Genomic DNA, 25,509 nt, shown 5'->3' with positions numbered 1-25,509 from the left:
TAGCTGATTGGTGGCCAGGGCATCTGAGGCGTAACCTTATTCGCACGTTTTCGAGAGCTGAATTTCCGTAGCCTGTAATACAGCTCCAATCTACAGCACATCACCAGCACTGCTGAGGTTAATCCATAACAAAGTCAGTCAACTAGCCAAGAATAAAATGTGATTAATTAGACCGAGATAAAGCCTAATGACATTGGCTCACTCTTATTAATCATTCCATTAACTAGAGGGATAAGAAAACCTCTGACAATGGAATAATCGAAACGGCATTCAGATGTGTACAGTAAAATCAGCCTGCTGTACTGCGAACAGCGGAAAGCTATTTTACACCCAATCAGGTTTCTGACCTTGGCAGAAGACTGGGTTAATCAAATAATGATGTGAAAGTTTAGTCCCAAAATATCATTTTTATTTTTAATTCTTGCCAACAGCCTTTCGTTTTCCGTATTTTCTCTTTACATTGTTGCGGATACAGGCAGTGAAAATAATCTTGCTCAGCTGCAAGAGGCCACAACTATTTTTAATCACAGGAAGTAATTAATTTATTTTCTAATTTTATTCTGTAATTACTCTGCGCATACTGTCTATAGGGGGCTACTGGTCTCCTGTAGTCACTGGGTCTCCTGCAGTACTGCGTGTAGCCTGTAAGGGGCAAGTAACTCTCTTAGAAGCAGAACAAATGACAGCGACACCCAGACATCTAACTGCCACTTGGATTTATTCAGTCGAAAAAGACGCCACAGTACTTTATATGCAGAGACAACAAAAAACATTTCTGGACACTTTTCTGTACATCATGATAATCATATACAATACAAGCATGCGCACAGATGCATGAGCATGGAAAAATATATCTCTTCTCTTTTTGAGGGTCTTTTTCCTATCATTACACCAGCACCAATGCACTGACTGAAACTGCTGTGAGGTGAAGGGAACTCTCCATACATTATCGCGAGCTGTATTCACGCATACGCAGACACGCATGCATACACAAGGACGCATACTCTCTTGCATACAAACACACACACACAAACACACGCTTTCACTTACAAGCGCACACACACACACACACACACACACACACACTCCACTCAGGCCTCCTCCATCATCCTGTCAATCAAAAGCATCCCTTGACATACCGCATTTTTGGCTACCTTTTTTTCCGAATGCGTTCGCGGAGTATCCCCACATCGACCGCGTGACCAGGCTGCGATTCTTGCCTGTTAAAGTATCTCAAGTTACGCTGCGAAGGCACCCAGCGTTAAAATCCCAGCACGCGCACACGCGCACGCGTACGCGCCCGTTCCAGCGTACGCAGAGGAACCCTGACGCGCGTCTCGCCGTAATCCTGTTGCCGGGACGCCTGGCTGCAGACGGTTCGTAACGTTAATCTCGCGGCGGCGACCCACGCAGCTACGCGATTCCGTGCCATCGCTCGCGCCCCAGCGGCGCGCCGAAAGATTAGCGCGGGCCGCAGACACGCGCTCGACGGCGCTCGCACGACAGAGCGTCGCGCGACAGCACGCACGGCGCGCGCGACTTCACCCACGCGCGTGCGGTCCGTCGACACGTTCTCACCGCACACAAATACGCAAGCTGCGAAGATATAGATTTCGTACGAACTCGCTCACGCACGCACGCACGCACGCACACATATGGACACGCGACGACGCGCGACGAAATCTCTGGCTTCGCCGAAAGGAGCACGAACAGCCGATTGGTCCTGTAACTAAAGTCATGTGACCAGAAAGAGAAGTGCCAACTCTCTGAATTTTCAGGATCAAACATACAGACTTGACCCCGGTGCATTTCCAATGAATATTCAGTGACTCTTTGTCCACCCGTGCAGGGGGCAACATCACAAGATAGGAGACAAGTCGACATACACCATGTGTATACATACGCGAAGCACTGACAGATCCTGCTCTTAAAAGTATGGATGAACGCCGACTGACGCACTGGCATTATAACACACTGGCTGTGTAGAACAGACCGATCCGCACGCTCTCTCTGTCCAGACCCCAGTACCGCCTCGCCGTCCCTGCCCCCGCCCCCGCCCCCGCCCCCGCCCCTGCTTCTCTGGCCTACGGGGCAGAATCAGGCAGCGTGGTGCGCGGGAGGCGTGGCTACATCCGCCAGACGCAAGCTGGGAGACCGTGACACGCGAGGAAACGCATTCCCAGAACGCCAGTCCATCGCTAAACAAGGAAGGAACCGGAAAAAACACCCCACCCGGCCATGTCCCTCAGTCATGGTGGGGGCGGGGCAGTGTTGCCGGGCTACGCGTGGGGAAGGGGCGGGACTGACGAGCAGGAGGAATGCGCGCCCGCTAATTCAGGTCGTCGTAAATGCTGGGGGTGGGAGGAGCCGGCAGCTTGGGCTTTTTCTTGCGATTGGACAAGCTCAGGCTTCCCTGCGAGCTGCCGCTGGCCCCGCCTCCTCCACTGCTGGCCCCGCCCCCGCCTCCCCCGCCACCGCCCAGGCCCAGCGATGGCTTCTTTTTCTTCTTGGGCTTCTTGGAGTCTGAGTTATTAGTGCCTGAGAGAAAGAGAGAGAGGCAGGACAATAAGTTCAACTGGACACCAACTGGAAAGTTCTGGAACCAACACAAGGCTTTAGCAGACACTAAGTAATCTGAGGTTTTGCTTTTTTTGTTTTAAATCCCCAGCAATACAGCCAATATTCACAATCTCTGATTTAATTAGCAGTATTTGGAGGCGTAAGAAGTTAAGGGGGAAAGGGCATGTACTCTATGGTTTTGGAATAACTGGGAGACAGGAAAGAGTTAGGCAGGCTCAGACAGGCAGATTTTAACAAGATGAAAACCTGCCACATTGCGAGTGAATGTACTTGTTTCTGAAGCTTCTTGTTTGAGTAATTTCACCCGTTCTGTTTATTGTGGTGTATAAATTCCTTTTATAATTATTTTTGTATGCACTGTTAACTTCTTACCAGGGTCCTCTGGAAAAGCAGACCTGGGATGAGTTGTAAAGGCTAACAGATCTACATAAAACAAGGCTAACAGTACAAAAGTGATGCTACAGTCCTCCAGCTATTTGAATAATAGCTGGAGGACTGTGTAAAGTATTTAACCAGAAGGCATTTTGTAAAATATTTCAAGCTGAATCCATCAATACAAAGGTAAATATGCATAATTACATACCTTACTAAGGTGCAAGTGCTTCTTCTAGGATTCTTCTAAATATGAATAGCAAGCAGGTCTACTGGGCCACTCTTTCATAGAAATAGCCAATCTGTCAATCATTTACTAAAGTACCTCTTTTTCCTTTGGCACTACAGAATAGAAATCCAGATATCTCAAGCATTAGGGACCCCCATTCATTGTGTGATCTTCAGTGCAACGATAATGGGTTTTTCAAATGTGTGCATGTGCTACATCACTTCCTCTGAGGGAAACCTGTAGTGACTCACTTGCTTTGGAGGAGGCGGAGTCAGAGGGAGAGATGTCCGACCCATCCCACTGCAGCCGGCCAATCAGAGTCTGCCCATCTGAGGCGTCAAAGCCATCGCTCTCTGCCACTGTGTCAGGGTCAGGCAGCGTTGCCCTGGAAACAGAAACTCAGGTTCACAACCAGAACAGCAGAAAGAACTACACCTCCTGCAGAACCTGTCCCTAAACCAAGACCAGCAGAACCTTTCCCTAAATCAAGACCGGCAGAATCTCTTCCTAAACCAAGACCAGCAGAACCTTTCCCTAAACCAGGACCAGCAGAACCTTTCCCTAAATCAAGACCGGCAGAAACTTTCCCTAAACCAAGACCAGCAGAATCTTTCCCTAAACTAAGACCAACAGAACCTTTACCTAAACCAGGGTCAGCAGAACCTTTCCTTAAACCAAGACCAGCAGAACCTTTACCTAAACCAGGATCAGCAGAACCTTTCCCTAAACCAAGACCAGCAGAACCTTTCCCTAAACCAAGACCAGCAGAACCTTTCCCTAAACCAAGACCAGCAGAACCTTTCCTTAAACCAAGACCAACAGAATATTTCCCTAAAGCAAGACCAGCAGAACCTTTCCCTAAACCAAGATCAGCAGAACCTTTCCCTAAACCAGGATCAACAGAACCTTTCCCTAAACCAAGACCAGCAGAACCTTTCCTTAAACCAAGACCAACAGAATATTTCCCTAAAGCAAGACCAGCAGAATCTCTCCCTAAAGCAAGACTGGCAAAATCTCTCCCAAAAACCAGACTCATTCCCAAGGGTTTATCATTAATGTTAATTTCAGCAAATTCCAAACTCAGAAGGATTTTTAGGAAATGAAAAAGTGAAACGTATTATTCAAAGTTGCTGGAAAAATCAACGGCATTACCATTAGACTGAAGTTTCAAAACTGCAAGGCAAGAAAGAATGGTATTATACCATTAGATTGAAGTATCCAGATGTTATGTAGGTGTACCACAAGGATCAATATTTGGAACCATGACATGTTCCACCCAGACAAACAGACTTTATGTATTAGCACACAAAGTAATGTGAACATACATTACAAAAACGCACACAAACAGGCTGTGTGAGGATGAGAAATGGAGTTGGTACACATTTCGAAGCATTCAGGCTATGGTCCGTGTCATTGCGTACAGTGAGACTACACACTCAGCTAATGCACAGATCATAGACAACAGATCAGAAGTCTCATGAGACCCTTTTTGAGGCATGGAGTCCTTCTAAATACCATGGAGGTAGATAAGAGTAACAAAAACCAGCAACACAAAAGTTCAGAGGTTTAAATGTATCCACATGCAGCACACCTGGAGGGTCACAAAGCATCCATATGGGATAATATCAGTAAGAACTGTGTCCAGTCCTTTCCTTCCATTGACATGTACCACAGTACCCTCAAGCTGTTGGCCCAGGAACACTCAAACGCCCCCCTTCCATTCGACACATGGTATAAACAGTGTAAAGGGGGAGAAGAAACGTCCATGACAAAATGTTTTTGTTTTTTGTTTTAAACGAAAAAAAGAAAAGATCTTAAAGAAAGGAAGTGAACTGTGCAGTTTGGAGACTGTTCGATGGACACCAACACAGGGATGAGCAGGGTTTGATAGTGCAGAACCTTATCCTCTTCAGAACAGAAATGACTTTCCCCCCCAAATTTCATCCATTGTTGTACATGTAAAGATTGTACCCCACGGAAAACCCCACGCTTGCCACATCCACGCTGTGTCTGCTGCCCATCCCTGCCTACAGAGATGGCCGTGATGTCACCAGCTGTAATGTCACCAGCAGGTGAGGGGGGGTGGATGTGGGCGGGGCACTCACGCAGACGGCCCCATGAGGAACACCCGGACGGTCCTCCTCTGTTCGTCCGTGTGCTGGGGACACCGCAGTGACCTGCTGGGACACAACGTGGCATTAACCGCCCCCACTTGTGAACAGCTGCCCCCTAAAACACAACCGAGACTACAACTCCCATAACACCCCCTACCCTCCCCAACCTGGGCAGAAAAGAGCATGGGGCGGGGGGGGGGGGGGAGAGGGGCGGGTCACCCAATCAGAACATAGACCGCCCCATCCTCCTGAAATAGTTTTGCACCAAAAATTGTGAATGTTAACAAACAGCCAATCAGGGAAAGTATAGCATTGAGTGAAACAATTGATATAAGCATTTTTTTCAGGTGAATTTTGCTTGTTTGAAAGAAATATAAATAAATAAAACATTGCCACTTGTGTACCCAACTGATTGTCTGAACCAGACAATACCACTTTCACATCTGTAGCAGGTAAAGTTACCGTGTCTCCAAAATAAACCAAAAACCTTCCACCAATTTATGCACAGTCCACAGTTTGAAACACTCTAAGGCATCTGCACACTGGTGAAAATGTGGCAGAGAAGTACTACCATGTGGGCAGTCTGAATCACCAAAACCCTGAATCACCACAACCCGGGTACCGGCGTCAGCTGGAGGATGGACACAGGACTTACTGACCGCTCTCAAGCGTGCCGTCGGTGAGAGGCACAGCACAGACCTGAACTGGCAACCTCCAGGCTCTATGGGGTTTAATGGTTCGTTCCCCTATGCATCTGCTTTCCTGAATCGGAGAACAATTTCGCTGAACGTGAGACTCCGGTGGACGCGTGTCGTCAAAAATCCGTGGGAAACGCGTGCCGGGATTTCGCGGCGCGCGCTAAGCTCGCGCCTCCTCGTTAGCTTGGCGACGGCGGCAGGTGATTCTTGGCGGCTGGGGTCCTTACCGTGTGCACATCTTCTTCGTGTGCTCCGACACAACCCCGCATTGCTGGAGAAACAGAACACCAGAAACCCGTTACACGAACCATGCGGAAAGTCTCTTTCCAGAGCAGCTCCGCTATCGCAGAAACACATGCATGAAAGGAGTGAGAGTAAAGGGTGCCAGTGTAGTATAATGGGCAAGGAGCTGGTCTTGTAACCTAAAGGTCACAGGTTCGATTCCCGAGTCAGGCACTGCCGTTGTACCCTTGAGCATCCAGCTGTTTAAATGGATGTAAAAGTTGTGTAAGTTTCACTGTAACCACTTCTTCTGAGTCCGTGGTTACAGTGAAAGAAAGGCCAGCATGTGCCTAAAACACAGCCATATCCACATCTAAAATACTGCAGCCAGGCGTAGAAGCAAGCCAACCAGACGAGTCCTGAAGTGTTTGAAGACTGCAGGGAACAGATGGTTACCAGCACTTCAGAGAGATAGATAAGAGCTTCTAGTCAGGAGTGCCCAACATTAGTCCTGAACAATGAAGTTTTCCAGCTCTCTGTAAACCACAAGTGATGCACTAAAGGCACAGGGACAATAAACTGGCTCAGGCAAGACGGTGAAAAGACTGGGTTGAAAAACCAGCAAACGCTGCTGCCTTCCAAGACCTGGAAAGTGTACTCTCGGAACGGCCAACAGTCAACGGAAGGGTCAACAGGGTTCAACAGCGTTGAACTACCACGAAGACAGCCAATGGCTCAGCCTTTTGCAACGCTACTGACAAATTGAGGACGAAGCAAAGATGAAGCCTACGTGTGATGGGAGAGATTTACTGATGAACGATACCGGGTTAGCCCTCACCGTCGTCAACAGCGACCTCAGCTCATCCGGGCCCAAGGTTTCGTAGCTGATGCCGCAGTTGTAGTTGTACTGCCAGGGAGGACAGAGCGGTCAGTTCACACAGCGTTTGCACAGAAACCCCAGCTTAAAATAGCCGAAGGAGCAGAACACATTCAGAACTGAAACACTTTGTTTACCCACGGTGCACTGGCACAGACGCGTAAACTGCGCGGGAACCGGGGGTTACCTTGTAAGTCTCCGAGTTGACGCTACTGCTGTGCTCTCCTGTGTGAGAAGAAGAGAATGCGTGACAGTTGAGCGCAGTCACTTACTGAGCATGCTCAGAAGCACAGACGCAGCATGACAGCTTGCCTCGACACAAGACTTCATCAGCTAGGTAATCCCAAACAGATAGTGGTTCTACCTTTGGGTTATTTTAAACGAGCAACGAGCAGATGTCATTTTCGGTCGTTCATTTTCCTGTGTTTGCACCTAGAAAGATGCGTGGTTTCAACAGCTGACTCCATCAGAGAAATGCTGTTGTTGACCTATTTGACCTCACTGTAAATTCACCCTTGACTCCAGGTTATTTGCTTTCCCCTTTACAACCAAACACACGGTCAGCATAACGCACACTGGCCTCAGTACTTATGAGAGAAGCACAGCCCTCAGGTAACATCCAGAGGAAACAAGAAAACCGGGCATGCAGGAAATGTAATTTATTTTAAAGTATGTTCAGTAGCGTTATCAGTGGGCAGATTATTAGTATTGAATTTTACATAATGGGTGCTAGAGAATGATATTTCGTGGAAAAGAGCTCCGTTTGTCTGTATTCACAGCACAAAACCGCCTCTATAATCCACTTGAGTGTCCTTTTAAAGCTTTAAGCACATCACCCAAATCCCCTCACAGCCTCCTCCAGCCCACGACTAGAGCTTGTGTGGAACATGCATCTCTTAAACATTCGTGATGTGGTGACTAATTGCAAACACATTGTCCTAAATGACTGAAGTATTTGTATAATCCTAGGATGATCTTCATGGACGCACACACTGTTCACCTTTGTTAATGCATTAAGAGAATACCTAGATCCAAACAAGAACTGAATCCATTGCCAAGACCTTTTCATATTGGGCACGCATAACACATTCTACCCTTCAATTTTTACTACAGAATAGACTTCGATATAATAGCATATATGTGTAGATATGTAAACTATGTCTACCCATTTATGGATCTTATTCTTATTCGATCTTCAGTAAGCAAACTTTAAATGGCTCATTTTCAACATCGCAGTGAAGGTCTGACATTGAAAAACATCCATTCAGACCTTCCCAAAAAGACAGGAGTGACTGTTCATTTTTTTTTCTGAGCAACATCTAAGCTCATCTAGTGCTCATTTGTTCCCTGTTATCCTCAAATCTGAAAAGGATCCGGAGATTAATTAATCCTGCTATTTTACTGGCTCTAGCAGGCTGGTGTTAACGTGATAGGCCAATGTCACAATCTACATGCATTTCCACCTCCAACAGGAGCCTCAGGCAAGATCACGATATATCAGAGATAATTTCTATTGATTTTTATCAAAGCATAATCTTGCATCACAGCACTCTCTCACATTAACAGTCAACCTGTGTAAGCACAAAGCGCTGAGAGATTGTGAGAAGGACATGTGAGGCTACACAGCAACCTGCCAATTGGCTTTCTTTTTTTTACTGTTATCGTAAAACCACAAAATTCCAGTCAGGCATACATGGTTATTCAATTCAGGGTATTTATGATTTGGGGGGGGTGGATAGAAGGGTTGGGGGTTCCTGGTTTTGGGAGTTGGCTAAAAATGAAACAAAAATACGATGGCAAAACAGACAAAAAAGACGACGCCATCTTTGGTTCTTTGCTCAAAGTTCGGAACGAAGAATCTCGGTCTGAGCGGACGGTCCTGGAGAGCCTGCAGTGTGCTCTGCTGTGGCTCCAGTCACGGCCCAAACCCATTCCCTAAAACTTGGTCACCTCGGTCCACAACTCCTCTTCCATCCTCCCATAATGAACTAGTCCTTATGGAACCAACCGACAGCTACTGTACATGCTGAGAAAAATCTGAAACAGCTCATGTTTTTTTCCCACATAAAATATTCTGTTAAGACGGTAGGAGGACACCTGAAAAGACCTGCCATCTTGAAACTACTTTCTAGAGATCCCGCAGGCTTCCACTCAGCTTCCTCACGTATGGAGGAAAATTCCGATTCGGGGCGTTCGCTTCCGTTTCTGGCTCCCAGAATCCAGGGCGACTTCCCAGGCTCCCTTCCTGCCTGACCTTTGACCCTAAGCCGAAGTGCGGTGGGCCACTGTCACTGAGGAAACAAGCTCTCTCTCAACCGTGGGAGCCAGCACAGCTGCAACGACGGCGCAGCCAGTGCCCAGCATGTGCACGCTCGCTCACAGGAAATAAATGTGCGTGGGCACTTCTATCCCACAATGCACTACAGTAAATTACACTACTACAGTCTCCACTCCTTCCAGCAGTTACTTCTAAAAGACTGAAATACTTTCCCTAGTTTTAAAGCTCATCCTTCTCTTCAATAAAAGCACGTCGAACGGACTCAACACTCCTGCACAAGTGATATTCTGAAATGAATACATTAGGCCTTAATGCCAGGCAAATGCAGTCTGTCTACGCTTAGTAGCTCAGAGGGCTTTTGAACTCGACCACATTATCGCCATCTCGCGAACTCTCTACTCACCGTTTTTATGCTTCAAAGATTTCGATCTTCTGGGCGAATTCGGATTCTGGAGTTTAAAAAAGACAGTGAATCTGCTGTTACCTCCTTGGTTTCAATACCTGGGAGACCCCGCGTTCATGTATAATGCAGAGTCCGAAGACATGATCTACACAAGCACACACACCTCCCTCCCTCCCTCTCTCTTTCTCTCCCAGTGTGCGTTCTCTCAGTCTCTCTCTCTCTTCTCTCTCTCTCTGTCTCTCTCTCTGTGCCTGCGATGGTTTCAGTAGTTGTTGATGGCTTTCATTATCCAATATGGGTCTCGAGGTAAAAAGTGCAATGCTGTTCCATCCTGAGTACTTTAAAATGGCGCACCACCACTGCAACACATTCCCTTAGTTAAAATGCGTGATATGTCCCTGAGTAATAATATTTATAATAATCATCATAACTTTATTTGTAATGCGCCCATCGTGCAACAGAATTCTATGGCTTAGTGTAGCTCCATGGAGAGATACATAGAATAAACAACAACATTACAGCAAGAGCACTTAAACCCAGGTCTAAAAAACATGCCATCTACAAAGCATGTGGACTGGTTTACTGCAGTAAGTAAACTTACCAATGACACAAGAAGTTTCGAATGTAAAAATACCTTGTCTGACTTCCTCTTCTTAGCTGCAACAGAAAAAGGAGAGAATGGTTTGAGACAGGATTAGGAGTCAATGGCGAGAAAAAAAAGCAGGAGTTGACCAACGGTATTCAAGCTTCCTTTCATTGGTCAGAACTGAGGGCCTGCAGGTGTGTAACCGTGGGCTCTGGACCAATGGGAGCCAGCGGCTGGCAGCACAGCTGGACTGAGTAGAAGCCTCACCTTTCTTTTCCGCCCCGTATGACCAGTCGTTGTCGTTGATGTCATCGTTGTCCTCCTGGTCGCTTTCCGATTTGCTCATGTTGTTGCTGCTGGCTATTCTGGGGTGGGAGAAGAAGAAAGAGAGAAATTGAGATAGGGCACAGAGAGAGAGAGAGACAGAGGTGGAGAGAGACAGAGGGAGATAGAAGAGAGAGATAGATTGAGAGCGAGCACAGAGAGAGAGAAAGAGAGAGGGAGGGAGGGGGAGAGAGAGAAAGGGAGCAAGACAGAGAGATGGACGAGCAACGACGCTCAGGTTACTGAAAAGGATCCACCTCCGTAAACACAGCAACACAGCCAATGAAACATGACCAATCTGTGCTCTCTCTACAGAGAGGTGTCCTAGAGGAAGGCCTTCACAGCCAAGTAAGGCAATATTTTTCTACAAGCAATCACAGAGCATGGGATAAGGGTGGCCAAGACAGGGCGGGGCACAGCCAAAGCCATCTTTCAGACGAGACTTCAAATCGAGGTCTTGTTTCACCGTGGTCATTAAACCCACAGCAATTACCGTAAAGAACAGGGGAGTTCCCGGGTGTCCTGGCAAAATTCCCCAAACAGAACCTGCTGCCTTATCACCCCCAGTTCAATTGGCTCAATTGTCCCCTCCCCCTCTACTCTAATATGTGGAGAGTGTTCTGACACAAAATGGCCACCATGGATCACTGAGGTGAGAGGTACGATTGGTGGAGTCTACTTTCCCCCTCGCTGTAAAATACTAAAGTGCAGCACTCCACCAATCAATTATTATTAGATAATCTGCTGCAACTCATCTACAAAAAAAAAATGAATTTATCGATTTTTAAAAAATCATTGACTGAAGTTGTCATCTCTTGTAAACTGCCACCGTACTTCATTTTGAAAAGAGGCAATTCCACTGTAATGTGTGCGATTCAAGCACTACACACAGAGGTAAAGTACTGCTGACGTGGCTCTTTCTGTGGAGAGCTCAATCTTAAGAAGTATACGTCATTTCACTCATTCAGTCTCATAAGCATCTGGATGCTGATCCAGGGGACTGCCAGGAAAAGACCCATCTTCCAGTAAGATCACTGCAGAATGTTTGGCAGCGCTCCACATGTGAAATATGTTATAATTATTATTATTAATAATAATAATAATAATAATAATAATAATAATAATAATAATACTACATTTATTTTATATAGCGCTTTTCATGAACTCAAAGACGCTTTACAATAAGTGGTACATTAATACATACATACATACATACATACATACAATGAAACACAAATCAGAGAGGAAAAAAAAAAGGGGAAGACAAACATCAAGGGAAAGCTAGGGAAAAGAGGTGGGTTTTAAGACGAGATTTGAAGGAGGTGAGTGAGTCAGAGGTACGGATGTCAGGGGGGAGGGCATTCCAGAGTTTGGGGGCGGCAACTGAGAAGGCGCGGTCGCCAAAAGAACGGCGCTGAGAGGGGATGGTGGTGAGGAGGCCGGCAGTGGATGAACGTAACTGTCTGGGTGGCTGGTAGGGGAGCAGGAGATCAGAGAGGTAAGTGGGTGCGAGGCCATTTAGGGATTTGTAAACTAGGAGGAGGAGTTTGAATGTGATGCGTGATGTGATTGGGAGCCAGTGTAAATCTTTCAAGATAGGGGTGATATGAGACCGGGAGGATGTGCGGGACAGTATTCTTGCGGCCGAGTTCTGAACCAATTGCAGTTTGTGTAGGAGGCGGGAGGGAAGACCAGTGAGGAGTGCACTGCAGTAGTCCAGTCTGCTGGAAATGAAGGCGTGAATGAGTTTTTCTGCATCGGGATGGGTGAGAGAGGGTCTGAGTCTGGAGATATTACGTAAATGGGAAAATGAAACCTTGACAGTGTTGTTTATGTGCTTTTCAAAGGAGAGGGATGGATCGAGTATGACACCGAGGTAGTGGACCAGGGGGGAGGTGGAGACAGGGGTACCGTCTCCACCACCACCTTTCTGAGGGAGAAGCTGTGTAAGTTTTGTGAGCTGGGGTTTTGGTCCGATGAGAATGATTTCAGTTTTCTCACAGTTGAGTTTAAGAAAATTGTGTTGCATCCAGGATTTGACATGTGTCAGACAGGTTTCAATGATGGCAGTGGGTGGCTGATTTGTGGATGTAGCGCTGATATAGATTTGGGTGTCATCTGCATAGAAGTGGAAATTGAGACCAAAGCTGTGGAGGATGGGGCCAAGGGGAAGCATATAGATGGCGAAGAGGAGGGGGCCAAGAACAGAACCTTGTGGGACACCCTGTGTGACAGTAGCAAGATCTGAGGTGTGACCATGGATAGAATTCTGACCTATTTGTGAGGTATGAGTGAAACCAGTTGAGAGATGGGCCAGTAATGCCTAGGTGAGACAGACGGGTGAGGAGGATGTTGTGGTTGACTGTGTCAAAAGCGGCAGAGAGATCCAGGAGGATGAGTATGCTATATGTCAGAGGATAGGAGGAGGTCATTTACCACTTTGGTGAGGGCTGTTTCTGTGCTGTGATGGGGTTGGAAGCCGGACTGAAGGGGCTCAAAGAGGTTATTGTCGGACATGTATGGACAATAACCTCTTCGACAATAATGTAAACGGAAAAATTTTGACAGACAGTGAACACCAGCAGCCGTACTTTCTGGGTTTAATTTTAAACGCCGACTGGCCGATTTTAAACGTCACCGAGAGGCGAACCGGGAGAAGCGGACGCGGTTCGTTTCCACAGCTACGGCACACTTTCTACCGCAATTCACTCTAGACCGGGGCCATTACTGAAAACTTAAGAGGACTTCAGCAGCATTTTTTTATGCTTTGGCTGCTGGTAATCGTGATTCTGAAGCGAGGGGTCGCTGGTAAAACCTGGAGCGGAGCGAATCGGAGCGGACCGGCGGGGGGCTGACCTGCGGTTGGCGATGCGGCTGCTGTTGCGGCCCATGCCCAGGCACTTCTCCAGGTGGGGGGCGAAGCGCGAGGCCGCGATGCTCCGGCTGCAGTTGGGGCAGACGCACTCCTTGTTCTTCCACTGGTTGTACACCTGCCCGAATATGTCCACCCCCGGCTCGTCCACGATTTCTGCCCCCACAGACGTGGACCGCGGTTTAGTAACGCTCGAGCAACAAACTTCACCTCAAGCTAAGCAAAAAAAACCCAACTGAAAGCAGATTACACCACGCATTATCACAAACGTTTCCATGTTATGCATTAACCTTTGTAAAAAAAACAGAAAAGAAAGATAGGAGAAGAGTGGGGGAGGGAGAGAGGGACAGAGAGAGAGGAGAGATTCTGAGTATGAGAGTGAGTTTGAGAGAGAGTGAGTGAGTAAGAGCGTGAGTGCAAGTGAGACAAAGTGAGAGTGCACGTGCAAGTGAGAGTGAGAGTGAGTGCGAGACAGAGAGAGAGACGGAGCAATAGTGTTATAGTTTGTAGTCCTAAAACGTGGAAGTGCGTTTGCATGTTGGGTTCCCTCGGCAGATATCCAGTACCTTTCTCCCCATAGGGAATTCATTTTCTGTAGAAAATAAGGTCTGTGGTGAACGTAAGCCTAAGAGAGTTCCACATTTTGTTGTACAAGATAAATTACACCCATTATATCTCAACCGTGAATTTTGAAACCATTATGTGCTTTCAAAAAGTAAGTTCTTAAGTTACTATACTGAAACTACAACAACTGTCACATTCTGGCAATCAGCATTCAATTTTCCATAATAGCCCACCTGCATGCAACAACCATTGTAGTTTCAATATAGCAACATGTTAGCAACTTTTTGAAAGCACATAATGGCTTTAAAACGGCTTCGAAATTCACGGTTGAGATATTAATGGGTGTACTTTATCTCATAGAACAAAACACTCTCAGGCTTACATCAACCACAAACCTTATTTTCTGTGGAAAACGAAATCCCTACTAGGAGAAAAAAGAATCTGCCGAGGGAACCCACGGCGGAAGAAGCTTCCGGGTCGGCCCACAAAGCGACGTCATCGCCGCAACACTCTATCGGGTCCCGTGATTGGCCAGCCACACCGAGCGTGGCAGGAAGCCGGCGCCGCTCACCGAAGTCCTTCATGCTCTCCTGGTCCGTGTCGTCCAGGAAGAAGTAGCCCTGCTTGACGGCGCGGTGCACCTCGAAGCACAGGCCCAGGCAAGCGTCCTCCACCAGGTCAGAGTATATGTCGTGAGCTAAGGCCTGGGGGGGGGGGGAGACCGCGGAGAACGGCGCCATGTGACACCGGATGTGATAACAGCACGTCATTCTGTCACGCGTATTAGTTTACACTGATCAGAAAACTTAACCCTGTCACATGACCCGAGCCACCGCCAACTAACCGCCGACCAACAGGATTATGGGATTACGCAGCATACGGCAGAGTTCCTGTGTGTGTGTGTGTGAGTGGAGTATGTGTGTGTGTGAGTGTGTGTGAGTGTGTGTGTGTGTGTGTGTGTGTGTGGTGTGGTGTGTGTGTGTGTGTGTGTGTGTGTGTGTGGTGTGCGTGAGTGTGAGTGTGAGTATGTGTGTGTGTGTGTGTGTGTGTGTGTGTGTGTGTGTATGTGTGAGTGTGTGTGTAAGTGTGTGTGTACATGCGTTTGTCCTGCAACACACTCATTCCTGGCTCCTCCCTCCCAATATCGGGCCAAGCCAATCAGGAGAGAAAAAGGTGTCACATTTATTTAACAAAATGGCCAAGGCTCAATTTATACAAAACTAAAACGAGTGACTGCTTTCGCATTTAGGATGTGGACATGATGGCATTTCTTTGTGTAAATTAAATTCAGCCTGAGGACAGCCTGTTAAAAGCATGCGCCCGTGTCTTTTTCAAATCGTGCAATAACCTTTTTCAAATTTTCTATGGCAACCGCACATGACAGCCCACACTCTCTCACCCCAACTGCAACTATGGAAACCCCTTAGCAATGGCCAAGGTGACAGGCGTGAGCTGTCGGACAAGTGACAGTTATTCCTGGGTTTCAGTCATTTGTAGTTGTAAACGGGAACTGTAATGCTGCGGATAGTGCCGTGGGGTCAGAGAGTTAAACGGAGTCTCTTTCCTACGTCTGCATGGAGCGGGCGAGCGAGTTGCTAAGCAACACGGACAGCAATCAGCTCTACTGCCACACTCTTGTTTCATGGGAGAGGCTTTGCTGAACCGACACAGTGCAGACTGCTTGCCTTTCTGTATGCCCTGGTGCATGTGGTCTGTGTGTGTGTGTGTGTGTGTGTGTGTATGCGTATGCGCATGTGTGTGTGCGTGTGCGTGCACTGCCGCGGTATGCATTCATGAAGTTTGATTAAGCATAATTGTAAATTTGTTATATATAATTTATGTTTTCAAAATAAATCACATAATCACATAATTTGTGGTTTATAAAAGACAAATTAGGGGAAGATACATTTGTTCAGGCTCATAGTACTGTGGGGCAATGAGCATCCTGTTCAGGCTCATAGCGCTGCAAAGCTACGAGTAGCCAGCTAGCTCAGGCTCACATACCATAAGGATCTGTAGCAGCCTGTTCAGGCTCACAGTACTGTAAAGCTACGAGTAGCCAGCTAGCTCAGGCTCACATACCATAAGGATCTGTAGCAGCCTGTTCAGGCTCATAGCACTGTAAAGCTACGAGTAGCCAGCTAGCTCAGGCTCACATACCATAAGGATCTGTAGCATCCTGTTCAGGCTCATAGCACTGTAAAGCTACGAGTAGCCAGCTAGCTCAGGCTCACATACCATAAGGATCTGTAGCAGCCTGGTCCGGTTCATAGTGCTGTAAGGCAATGAGCTCGACAAATGACGCTACTAAAAGCAAGCACTAAACGGCAATGCTGTTTATTAGAATCTGCACACTCACCTCCAGCTTGGTGTTGTCCAGGCCAGACAGAGACATATCCTCCATTTTCATTTGCAAAAATTAAAGGGGAAGCACAGCTGTCTACATATTTCAGCCAGTGCAAAGTGAAGCTTTGTGGAGACACAATGGAAACAGAAGGATCTCTGTAGAAACAAAAAAATAAGAGAAGACAGTTGCTGGGGTTCAATCAGCAATAATTATTTATTCTTTATAGTTTGGCAAGTGTAGCAACTGCTTAAACTAATACTAAAATAATGCGTGCGATTACTTGGAAGTTGAAGTTAAGTAAGGTGCCTATCTTCTTACTGAATGATCTCTATGACCACAACAACAATTAAAAGCACATTTTATTCTGTAAACATGAATATCTACCTTCTACTGAATTTCAGTTGCACATCCTGTATATTTTTGTGGAAAACAAAAATAAGAATAAAAAGGTTTCAGAAAATCAAATTAAGGGCCTGATTTACTAAGACCCTTAGTATGTGCAAAACATTTTAGTATTTTTTGACAAATGCAAAATGAACCAACCAATGACCGGTGAAGTACAAATACAATAACAAATCATTGATCATGTTATTGGTTTTGCATGTGCTATAAGGTTTCGTACGTGCTAAATGTCTTAGTAAATCAGGCACTATGTGTATTAAGAAGTCATTGGTGTGCAAGGCATTGAAACTGCTGAAGTCAAATTATTCTGGCATCACAAAACCATGGTGTATTAGTGTAATGAAAGATTTATGTGAGAAATTGCAAACTAGTGCCAAAGTTTAGTAGTGATTTCCTGCGCATAGACCTTATCCAAGGATGTGTGTGAAATAAAATAGGGGTGAACTGAGGTAAAGTCAATACTTACATATATATGGCACCGAACCAGGCACCAAGACACGGTTTTCAGATTAGTCAGTATCAAGTGGAGCTTCTTTCTCCTTTTCTTTTCTGTGGAGGCAAATCATGCAGGTTTTGAATTGCTTTCTTTCAACTGTAACAATTCAGTTTGGTTAATTGTGGAGATGACAGGTCTATTTCTATGGTGAAAATAAAGAAACATGTCACACCGTGTGTATAATGCTACCGTGTCAGCTGTACAAAGCATGCACAACTGACAAACCAGGTAGATGTCATTAATTTAATGTTACTTGGAATAGAGAGAGAGGGGGGGGGAGCTATTCGAAAAGCCCATCACCATTCCAAGCATACTGGGACAATACTGCGCATTTGGGATTGAATACATTATTGCACCTCTAAAGCTATAACGATGTTATACCACTGCTACAATTGTGCCTGCTTTCAAGGCAAATATACGAGTCTCTTTCTGAATGAATCTTCGGCACGTTCCCCCACATAGCAACAATTTGCGAGTTATAATCAGTAGCTCTTCATTATTTGTCATTCCACCTAAGTTAATTCGCTAACGGCTACAAGCGTGATTGATTCCTATGACTAAAAGTGGAACGACGATTTACATGCAACCTGCCACAACAGTACCCATCGCCACTACGTAAACCCGTACGGGAAGTATTTGTGCCATTTGCTATCCACGCACAGTATTGAAATATATGTATGATTTCTCGAGAGAACAGGTATTGCTCCGTCTCGGGAGACAGACGATACGCGGTTATGGGAGTTCAAAGCGTCCGGCAGGCAATCCGACACAATTGTAACAACAAGGCTTTTTGTTACCTGTGCTGTGTACACACTTACCCAGTCCTGACAGGGCCGGGGCAGGCGTTCACAGAGCATACCCGCAGGTCCGCCTGAATCTGTCCATCTCATCGACTGCCTTTCCCCCACGTTTCAAACATTCTATACTACAGGTAAAAACGCACCGCTCCACAACCGTTTCGAAAATATTTGTACGTTTTCAAAAGGCACTAATAAGAAATGTTTTAAGAATATGCTGCCATTTTTACTTCACCAGACTGCACTAATCAATCGTCAATCTTCCGATATCTCAACCCGATAAATAGATGATCTAACCAGTTTATGATAATAACACTCAGAATATACTTATCACATACGAAACATCACCATTTGTTGTTTCGGGATATCCAAATATTTATGAGTAGGAAAGAATTTAGGAAAATAACATAAACAGAGATTCCAAAGCCACGGGACAGCCTACTTCGTCGCGACAATTTGATTGGCACGTGAATGAACAAATTGCATAGCAGGTTCAATATATCTACACCAATGATATGCGAGAAAAGGCGGAGTTTTCTTCACAGTTGTCCTGTAATCAACCTCTCATTTTAAAGTCGCCAGTGCTGGATATAGAAAGGAGGCAGTGACTGTGATACTGAAGTCCGGTTTCAGAAGCGCAATGTAGGGTCTCTTGTTGTTCCGAAGCAGGAATTGTCTGTGAGACGTCGTTATGTATGGCGCCACACTGCATCAAACAGGGAACGGCAAACTGTTCATAAGCATGAGACTCGAACATTGGGGCCAGCTGTGTAGCATAGTGTGTAAGGAACTGGAATTGGAACTGGATAAAAGCGTCTGTTAAGTGCCTGTAATGTAATGTAACATGCTATTTTACGCAAATCGCGCGCTGCTGGTTTTACCTCTTTATCATAACTGTGGTTACATTATACATGCATTACCAGCTGTGTGTCATCTGGTGGTAAATTATGTTTAAAAAAAAAAAAAAAGCAGCGCAGCACGTTCTGAAAAGCTCATGACTACTTGACTACATACAATCTACCAGAGCAATGGATGGCAATGTACTGTGGTAATGTATGATAATATTACTGCTTTTGGCCCGATTTAACAGCGCAAATCGGTGGTTTGCCATACAACTAATGACTGTAGCTACACGTTCTCAAATGTTCTCAAAGTTTAAAAAGTTTCAGTCTATTAGCATCCTGCTACTTCTGGGATATGAAAATAATTACAACAGTTTACCATGATTTAAAAAGGCTTTATACAAGTCTTACATTAACTGTTTATGGTTAAAATGCCCACTTTTCATCTCAAATAACGTTCCGCACTAAAGCTCCCTCCTCTCGCATTGTCCCACCACTCTGATCCAGTAGGTGGCAGTAATGCATCAAAGTTCACAACCAAAAAACCCCCCAAAAAAACTTCTTATGATTAACATTGGAAAAGTTTAGGTACACTTACTCTACGGATTAATTTCAATTTGGACAAAGCCAATGGAAGACACCGGCCTACAATTTCTGCTACCAACTATTAAGCACGTTTGTGGATCTGTGATGGTATGGCCAGGCATTTCATGGGAGCCATTGCGTTGGATGAGTGCTCTGCTGGCCTCATAACTACAAAGGAACATGAAGCCATTTTACAATACCAGGTACACCTGATGGTGTAAACACTATTCCTTCATGATGTCCCCATATTCCAAGATGATATTGCATAATGCTACAGACTGCTAAACAAACTCAAGAGTGGTTTCATAAACACCGGAATGAAGTCAAACACTTTGGTTATGTTGGTAACATAGCACCTCTGATAACCCGGCCCTTAGCAACACCGTTTTTACCTTGACTGGGCAGATGAGGGCAAAGGGGTTTAAAAGGCTCAAAAGCATGGGCCCAAGGCATTGAGAAGGTGTGACTGAATCACAGCCAAAGCCTGGAAGTACCCAGTGGACTGGAAGAACTGGCACCCACTGGCTCGTCCAGCATCAGCGGTGCTGTGGAAGGCTAGCTAATGATTCCCAGGGTGTTCTTTTGACCCTACAGACAAACACGCACGCACACACACACACACGCACACACGCACACACACAATATCTCTCTCGCTCTCTCCCAAACAGAAAGTATTCACAGAGGCAAAGAGGCTTGGGATTAAAATGTTTTTTTAGTTTTTTCATTAAAAAAAAGTTAACATGCTATTTCTGGCAAATATATGACACGGCCATGTCGATGACCTAATGACATGTCTACCCCTAGCATGTGCTCACAATCACCAGGCACATTCGAGTGACCCAAGTGACAGACAGACTGGTGCTTAGTCCTGCGTTCAATCATCTACAGGTGAGGTTTAAAAGTGCTTCCCGTCCCAGTGAACCACTCACATCAGGATCCAGTGAGGAAACAGGCCCCACTGCACAGCCTGATGGAGAAAACCTGGATCCAGCACAACTCACCCTTTACTCCACAGCCAGCTGCTCTTCGACCTGGCCAGAGTGGAAAGTAGGGCTTCCCCCTAAAGCGTGTCGGACGCTACACGGACCAATCAAAGCTGAGCACGACCACATGCATTTACGTTTTACCTGCGAAACGCGTATCATTCACTAGCAGGGCAACTTCCACAGACATTCATTTGCAAGAAAAACCACGCCGTGAAAATCTGTTTTGGCCGTCGGTTGAATCCTTCACATTTGTTTTTCTGAAAAGTCTGCATGCAGGCAGTTTGAACAAAACTATAGACAAAGGAAGTTGACGTTCACATTTCTGAAAAAAGCAAAACGGAGGGAATTCTGACTGAAATGAAGACTATTTTTCCAGTCATATCCACTTAAAGCCAGTTGTTCGCAACTGACTTGGTCAGTATGAATTATAGCATTGTGACTGGTCTTATGATGAACAATGTTCAGTATTTCTGATCAATTAACATTCATCAATAGTGACATCAATACAATAGTGCAAGGTATATCTAAGACATACTTCATACTAAGAAAAGAGGAGGCACAGTTGTTAGGGGTCATGACATCACAACCACTGACCTGTTCATTAATAATGATAATAAATCGACAAAGAGCAAAGACGCTTCAACTCAGACAATATAAAATGATATACCAAATTGGCAATGTAAACAAACCATATGAATACTTTAAAAAAAATTAAAGAACTGGGTTAGGCCTCAGACCACATAAATCCCCCAAGTTTATGACCAATTCATTAACTCCTGATAGGGCCAGTCAATCAAATCTTCAGTCACAGACTTAGTGAAGTCACATGATACCTCTGTACAAAGCAGGCATGGAGATGTAGTATTTCTGTACAGATAGGTTCAATCCCACACCTAAGGCTTTTCGTATGGGAAAATCACACCTAAACATTATCCTAAAATAGTTAAAATGGTTAAAATGTGTCACAGTCACAGCTCAGGTCCTGTATGTATGACAAAAGTGTGTGTTAGTGTAACATTACAGTAGCTTTAAGAGGACATTACCTGGGCAACATTGCTGTCACAGTCTATATACACAGATGAGCCGCAGTACTCTAATATTCTCCGTTTTTCTTTAGAAGGTGCAATGAATTTATCCAGCCTTATCCTTCAATATTTAATTAGTACTCTAATTAAGTCTATGTGGAACAACACAGATGTTCCCTCCAGTAAGTAATTATCTCCCATAAATGATACATCTACATCATTTAAGTACAGATCCGCTGGGCACAATATTCCTCGTAATATATCTCTGGGTTTTCCCCTGTTTCTGCTACTTTTCTAAATGTCAAGCCTCAGTTAAAAAGACATTTAAAACACGATAAAACTTTAATTGGGCGTAGACAGTCCTATCTCTATGAATAAGGACTCGAACACCAAGGCGTTGGCGTTTAGAACGCAGCTGAAAATCCCAGCACCTTAATCACGTGACCGAGGGCCTTCTCCGAGCCCACTTCCTGCCCGCCTGGCAGGTGAGCTACTCTAACCCAAGATACCCCAGAGGCGCCAATCAGCTCCAGTCTCTATGGCGACCGGCATGGTGGGCAGTTCCTGTCTTCAGCCGGGGGAAGCTGTTTCGTCCGGACTTCTGCAGGTGTCGAGAGGAGATAGTGGAGAAAGGCAGGCCGCAACTCAACCCCTCTGACTCCGCCCCCCAGCGGGAGGGCTCTCTCCTTTAGCGTGGGCGGAGCCAAGGCGTGAGTGACGGGGGAAGGGGGGGGAGGGGTCACACCATACGCCGGGACACGCTCTTGATGGGGATGCCCCTGCGGGACACCGTGATGTGGATGAAGAGGGTGGCGGGAGAAAGGCTGGAGCCGTCGGCCTTCAGCAGGTGCACGTGTCGGTACCCTGCGGGGGGCGGGGGGGGGGGAGATGAGTAAGCAGTGGAAGTTTTTGGTCATGAAAAAACCCATGACACACACACATTCAGTATATATACACAAATTCACCCATACACACACACACACACGCATATATTTACAGTATATATACAAATTCACCCATACACACACACATATATTTTCAGTATACATACAAATTCACCTATACACATGCCTACACACACATGCACACACACAGGTACAGGGTGTACCTGTACGGAAGCTGGTGAAGGGCAGGGTAAACTGCCCCACAAAGTCGTTCTTAGAAGTGTGGTCATGGTCCTCCACCACAAAGCGCACCAGCGCCAGCTCAGGCACCTGCAGCTGGAAGGTCAGGGTGCAGTCCCACATGGGGTTAAAGCCTGAACACAGAGAGAACCAATATAACCACACACAGCTGGATATGGGGTTGAAGCCTGAACACAGAGAGAACCAATGTTACCACACACAGCTGGATATGGGGTTGAAGCCTGAACACAGAGAGAAACAATATAACCACACACAGCTGGATATGGGGTTAAAGCCTGAACAGAGAGAGAAACAATGTAACCACACACAGCAGGATATGGGGTTAAAGCCTGAACAGAGAGAGAAACAATGCTACCACACACAGCAGGATATGGGGTTGAAGCCTGAACACAGAGAGAAACAATATAACCACACACAGCTGGATATGGGGTTAAAGCCTGAACACAGACAGAACCAATGTAACCACACACAGCAGGATATGGGGTAAGCCTGACACAGAAGAACCAATGTTACACACACCGAAGCGGATATGGGGTTGAAGCCTGAAACAGAGAGAACCAATGTTACCACACACAGCTGGATATGGGGTTGAAGCTGAACACAGAGGAGAAACAGGTATTACCACACACGCTGGATATGGGGTTAAAGCCTGAACAGAGAGAGAAACAATGTAACCACACACAGCAGGATATGGGGTTAAAGCCTGAACAGAGAGAGAAACAATGCTACCACACACAGCAGGATATGGGGTTGAAGCCTGAACACAGAGAGAACCAATATAACCACACACAGCTGGATATGGGGTTAAAGCCTGAACACAGACAGAACCAATGTAACCACACACAATAGGATATGGTTTTGCAGACAGAACCAATGTAATCACAGCCTGAATACAGGTTATTGAGGGGGTTGGGTGATTGAGAGAGTGGGGTTATTTATGGTAGGGGTTACTGAGTGGGTGGAGTTATCAAAGGGGTGGGGTTATTGAATAGCGGGGTTATTTATGGTAGGGGTTACTGAGTGGGTGGAGTTATCAAAGGGGGCGGGGCTACTGCAGGAGCCGAGGCGCCAGTCGCGCACCGTTGTTGTTGACGCGGTGCGTTCTGTCGCGGGTGTTGTCGATGCCCACGCCGTGGATCTCCACCCACACCTGCGGGTCCACGATGGAGTTGGGCTTGCCCGTGTTCAGTTTGGGCAGCTGCTGGGCCGAGAGCACCTGAGCAGGAGACGCCACCAGGGAGAGCGATAAAGACGGAGGGGGGGCGGAAGAGAGAAAAAGAGAGAGATACATAAACACAAACGCACACCACTGCACTTTCTCTCACCCCTGATGATGACCATAACACATTCAAATACAAACCCGCTACTAAAAGTCCGGTCAGCACTTTTCTGCAAAAACAGTGACACTGGATATGCTGTTTAAATGACTCGGCACTGAGCCAGCGCTGGGACCTGTGCTGAGCTGTGACTGTTCCCGATTAACATAGGAACAGACTGTTCCTGAACAGAGGAAACCCAAAGGACAACTAGGAAAAACCAGGCCTGAACAGAGGAAACCCAAAGGACAACTAGGAAAAACCAGGCCTGAACAGAGGAAACCCAAAGGACAACTAGGAAAAACCAGGCCTGAACAGAGGAAACCCAAAGGACAACTAGGAAAAACCAGGCCTGAACAGAGGAAACCCAAAGGACAACTAGGAAAAACCAGGCCTGAACAGAGGAAACCCAAAGGACAACTAGGACAAACCAGGCCTGAACAGAGGAAACTCAAAGGACAACTAGGAACAACCAGGCCTGAACGTGTGCTGAGCTGTGACTGTTCCCGATTAATCAGGAAATACATATTTTCAATATTATATGTCTCTGGGGGATGCTAGAATGTAACTTTATTGCTGAATGTCTCTTTCTGCTCTAAGCTGACAGAGTGAATAAATGCTCTTGATGTGTGTGTGCTTAGGACACAACCAGAGGCAGCGGACTTGGGTAATACATTTATGGATTGAAAAACGATTATTCCTGTATTTATCGGGGGAAAATGACATCACGCCCCGGTGATGTCAGCAGACTGCGGCCGGGGGCGCGGACGTTTCCCACAATGCCCCTCACCCGGATGCTCAGCATGGTGGGGACGTGGCCCGGGCCGCCGCCCGTGTTCTCGGGGTTGAAGTTGGAGTCGGGCTCGCACAGGAAGCCGGGCTTCAGGACGTAGCCGCAGCGGCCGTTCGGCAGGAAGCGGCCCTGGTTCAGGTCCATCTGCTCCCCCGGCGTCTGGAAGTTGAGGGCCACTGGAAACGGGACGGAATCAGAGCGCGCGTCAGAAACACATTCGGTTTTATTCTCCGAGCGCTTTTTTTACAGAGACGCTGCCACGAAGGTGCTGTACAGAGGAAACGGGAAAGAACAACTGGCCAAGAAGCAGGCCTGAGCAGAGGAAACCCAAAGGACAACTAGGAACAACCAGGCCTGAACAGAGGAAACCCAAAGGACAACTAGGAACAACCAGGCCTGAACAGAGGAAACCCAAAGGACAACTAGGAACAACCAGGCCTGAACAGAGGAAACCCAAAGGACAACTAGGAACAACCAGGCCTGAACAGAGGAAACCCAAAGGACAACTAGGAAAAACCAGGCCTGAACAGAGGAAACCCAAAGGACAACTAGGAAAAACCAGGCCTGAACAGAGGAAACCCAAAGGACAACTAGGAACAACCAGGCCTGAACAGAGGAAACCCAAAGGACAACTAGGAAAAACCAGGCCTGAACAG

General features: G+C 46.3%; 2 protein-coding genes across 7 annotated transcripts in view; both read right to left on the bottom strand.

Annotated features, from left to right (window-relative positions):
- Nucleotides 1-701: 701 nt before the first annotated feature.
- On the bottom strand, nucleotides 702-18,627 carry LOC135243188 (ataxin-7-like protein 3). Of its 3 annotated transcripts, none has more exons than XM_064314812.1 (14): nucleotides 18,183-18,627; nucleotides 17,335-17,417; nucleotides 16,479-16,621; nucleotides 14,691-14,823; nucleotides 13,540-13,711; nucleotides 10,627-10,724; nucleotides 10,408-10,430; nucleotides 9,774-9,819; nucleotides 7,280-7,317; nucleotides 7,054-7,122; nucleotides 6,221-6,264; nucleotides 5,287-5,361; nucleotides 3,433-3,566; nucleotides 702-2,538 (listed from the first exon to the last, which is right to left on the bottom strand). In XM_064314812.1, the coding sequence occupies exons 3-14, from the start codon at nucleotides 16,527-16,529 to the stop codon at nucleotides 2,330-2,332; spliced, it is 1,092 nt and encodes a 363-aa protein (XP_064170882.1). In that variant the 5' UTR covers nucleotides 16,530-16,621; nucleotides 17,335-17,417; nucleotides 18,183-18,627; the 3' UTR covers nucleotides 702-2,329. The 3 variants fall into 3 exon arrangements, with proteins under 3 accessions (XP_064170882.1, XP_064170883.1, XP_064170884.1); XM_064314813.1 differs by having other exon boundaries at nucleotides 5,287-5,358; nucleotides 18,183-18,626; XM_064314814.1 differs by lacking the exon at nucleotides 5,287-5,361 and having other exon boundaries at nucleotides 18,183-18,626.
- A 2,219-nt stretch (nucleotides 18,628-20,846) lies between these two features.
- Nucleotides 20,847-25,509, bottom strand: part of LOC135244163 (1-phosphatidylinositol 4,5-bisphosphate phosphodiesterase delta-3-A-like) — a 54,361-nt gene continuing 49,698 nt past the window's right edge. For all 4 annotated transcript variants that reach the window (XM_064316407.1, XM_064316404.1, XM_064316406.1 and 1 more), the window contains exons 12-15: nucleotides 24,851-25,029; nucleotides 23,825-23,960; nucleotides 22,708-22,857; nucleotides 20,847-22,463 (exon numbers count right to left, since the gene is read on the bottom strand). In XM_064316407.1, the coding sequence (XP_064172477.1) occupies nucleotides 22,339-22,463; nucleotides 22,708-22,857; nucleotides 23,825-23,960; nucleotides 24,851-25,029 (590 nt within the window). In that variant the 3' untranslated portion in view covers nucleotides 20,847-22,338. The remainder of the gene's footprint in view (nucleotides 22,464-22,707; nucleotides 22,858-23,824; nucleotides 23,961-24,850; nucleotides 25,030-25,509) is intronic.

The sequence above is a fragment of the Anguilla rostrata genome, chromosome 17 (assembly GCF_018555375.3).
Source record: "Anguilla rostrata isolate EN2019 chromosome 17, ASM1855537v3, whole genome shotgun sequence".
Taxonomy (NCBI): domain Eukaryota; kingdom Metazoa; phylum Chordata; class Actinopteri; order Anguilliformes; family Anguillidae; genus Anguilla; species Anguilla rostrata.
Note: the sequence above shows the minus strand (reverse complement) of the source record. Positions and strands in the feature narration are given on the sequence as shown.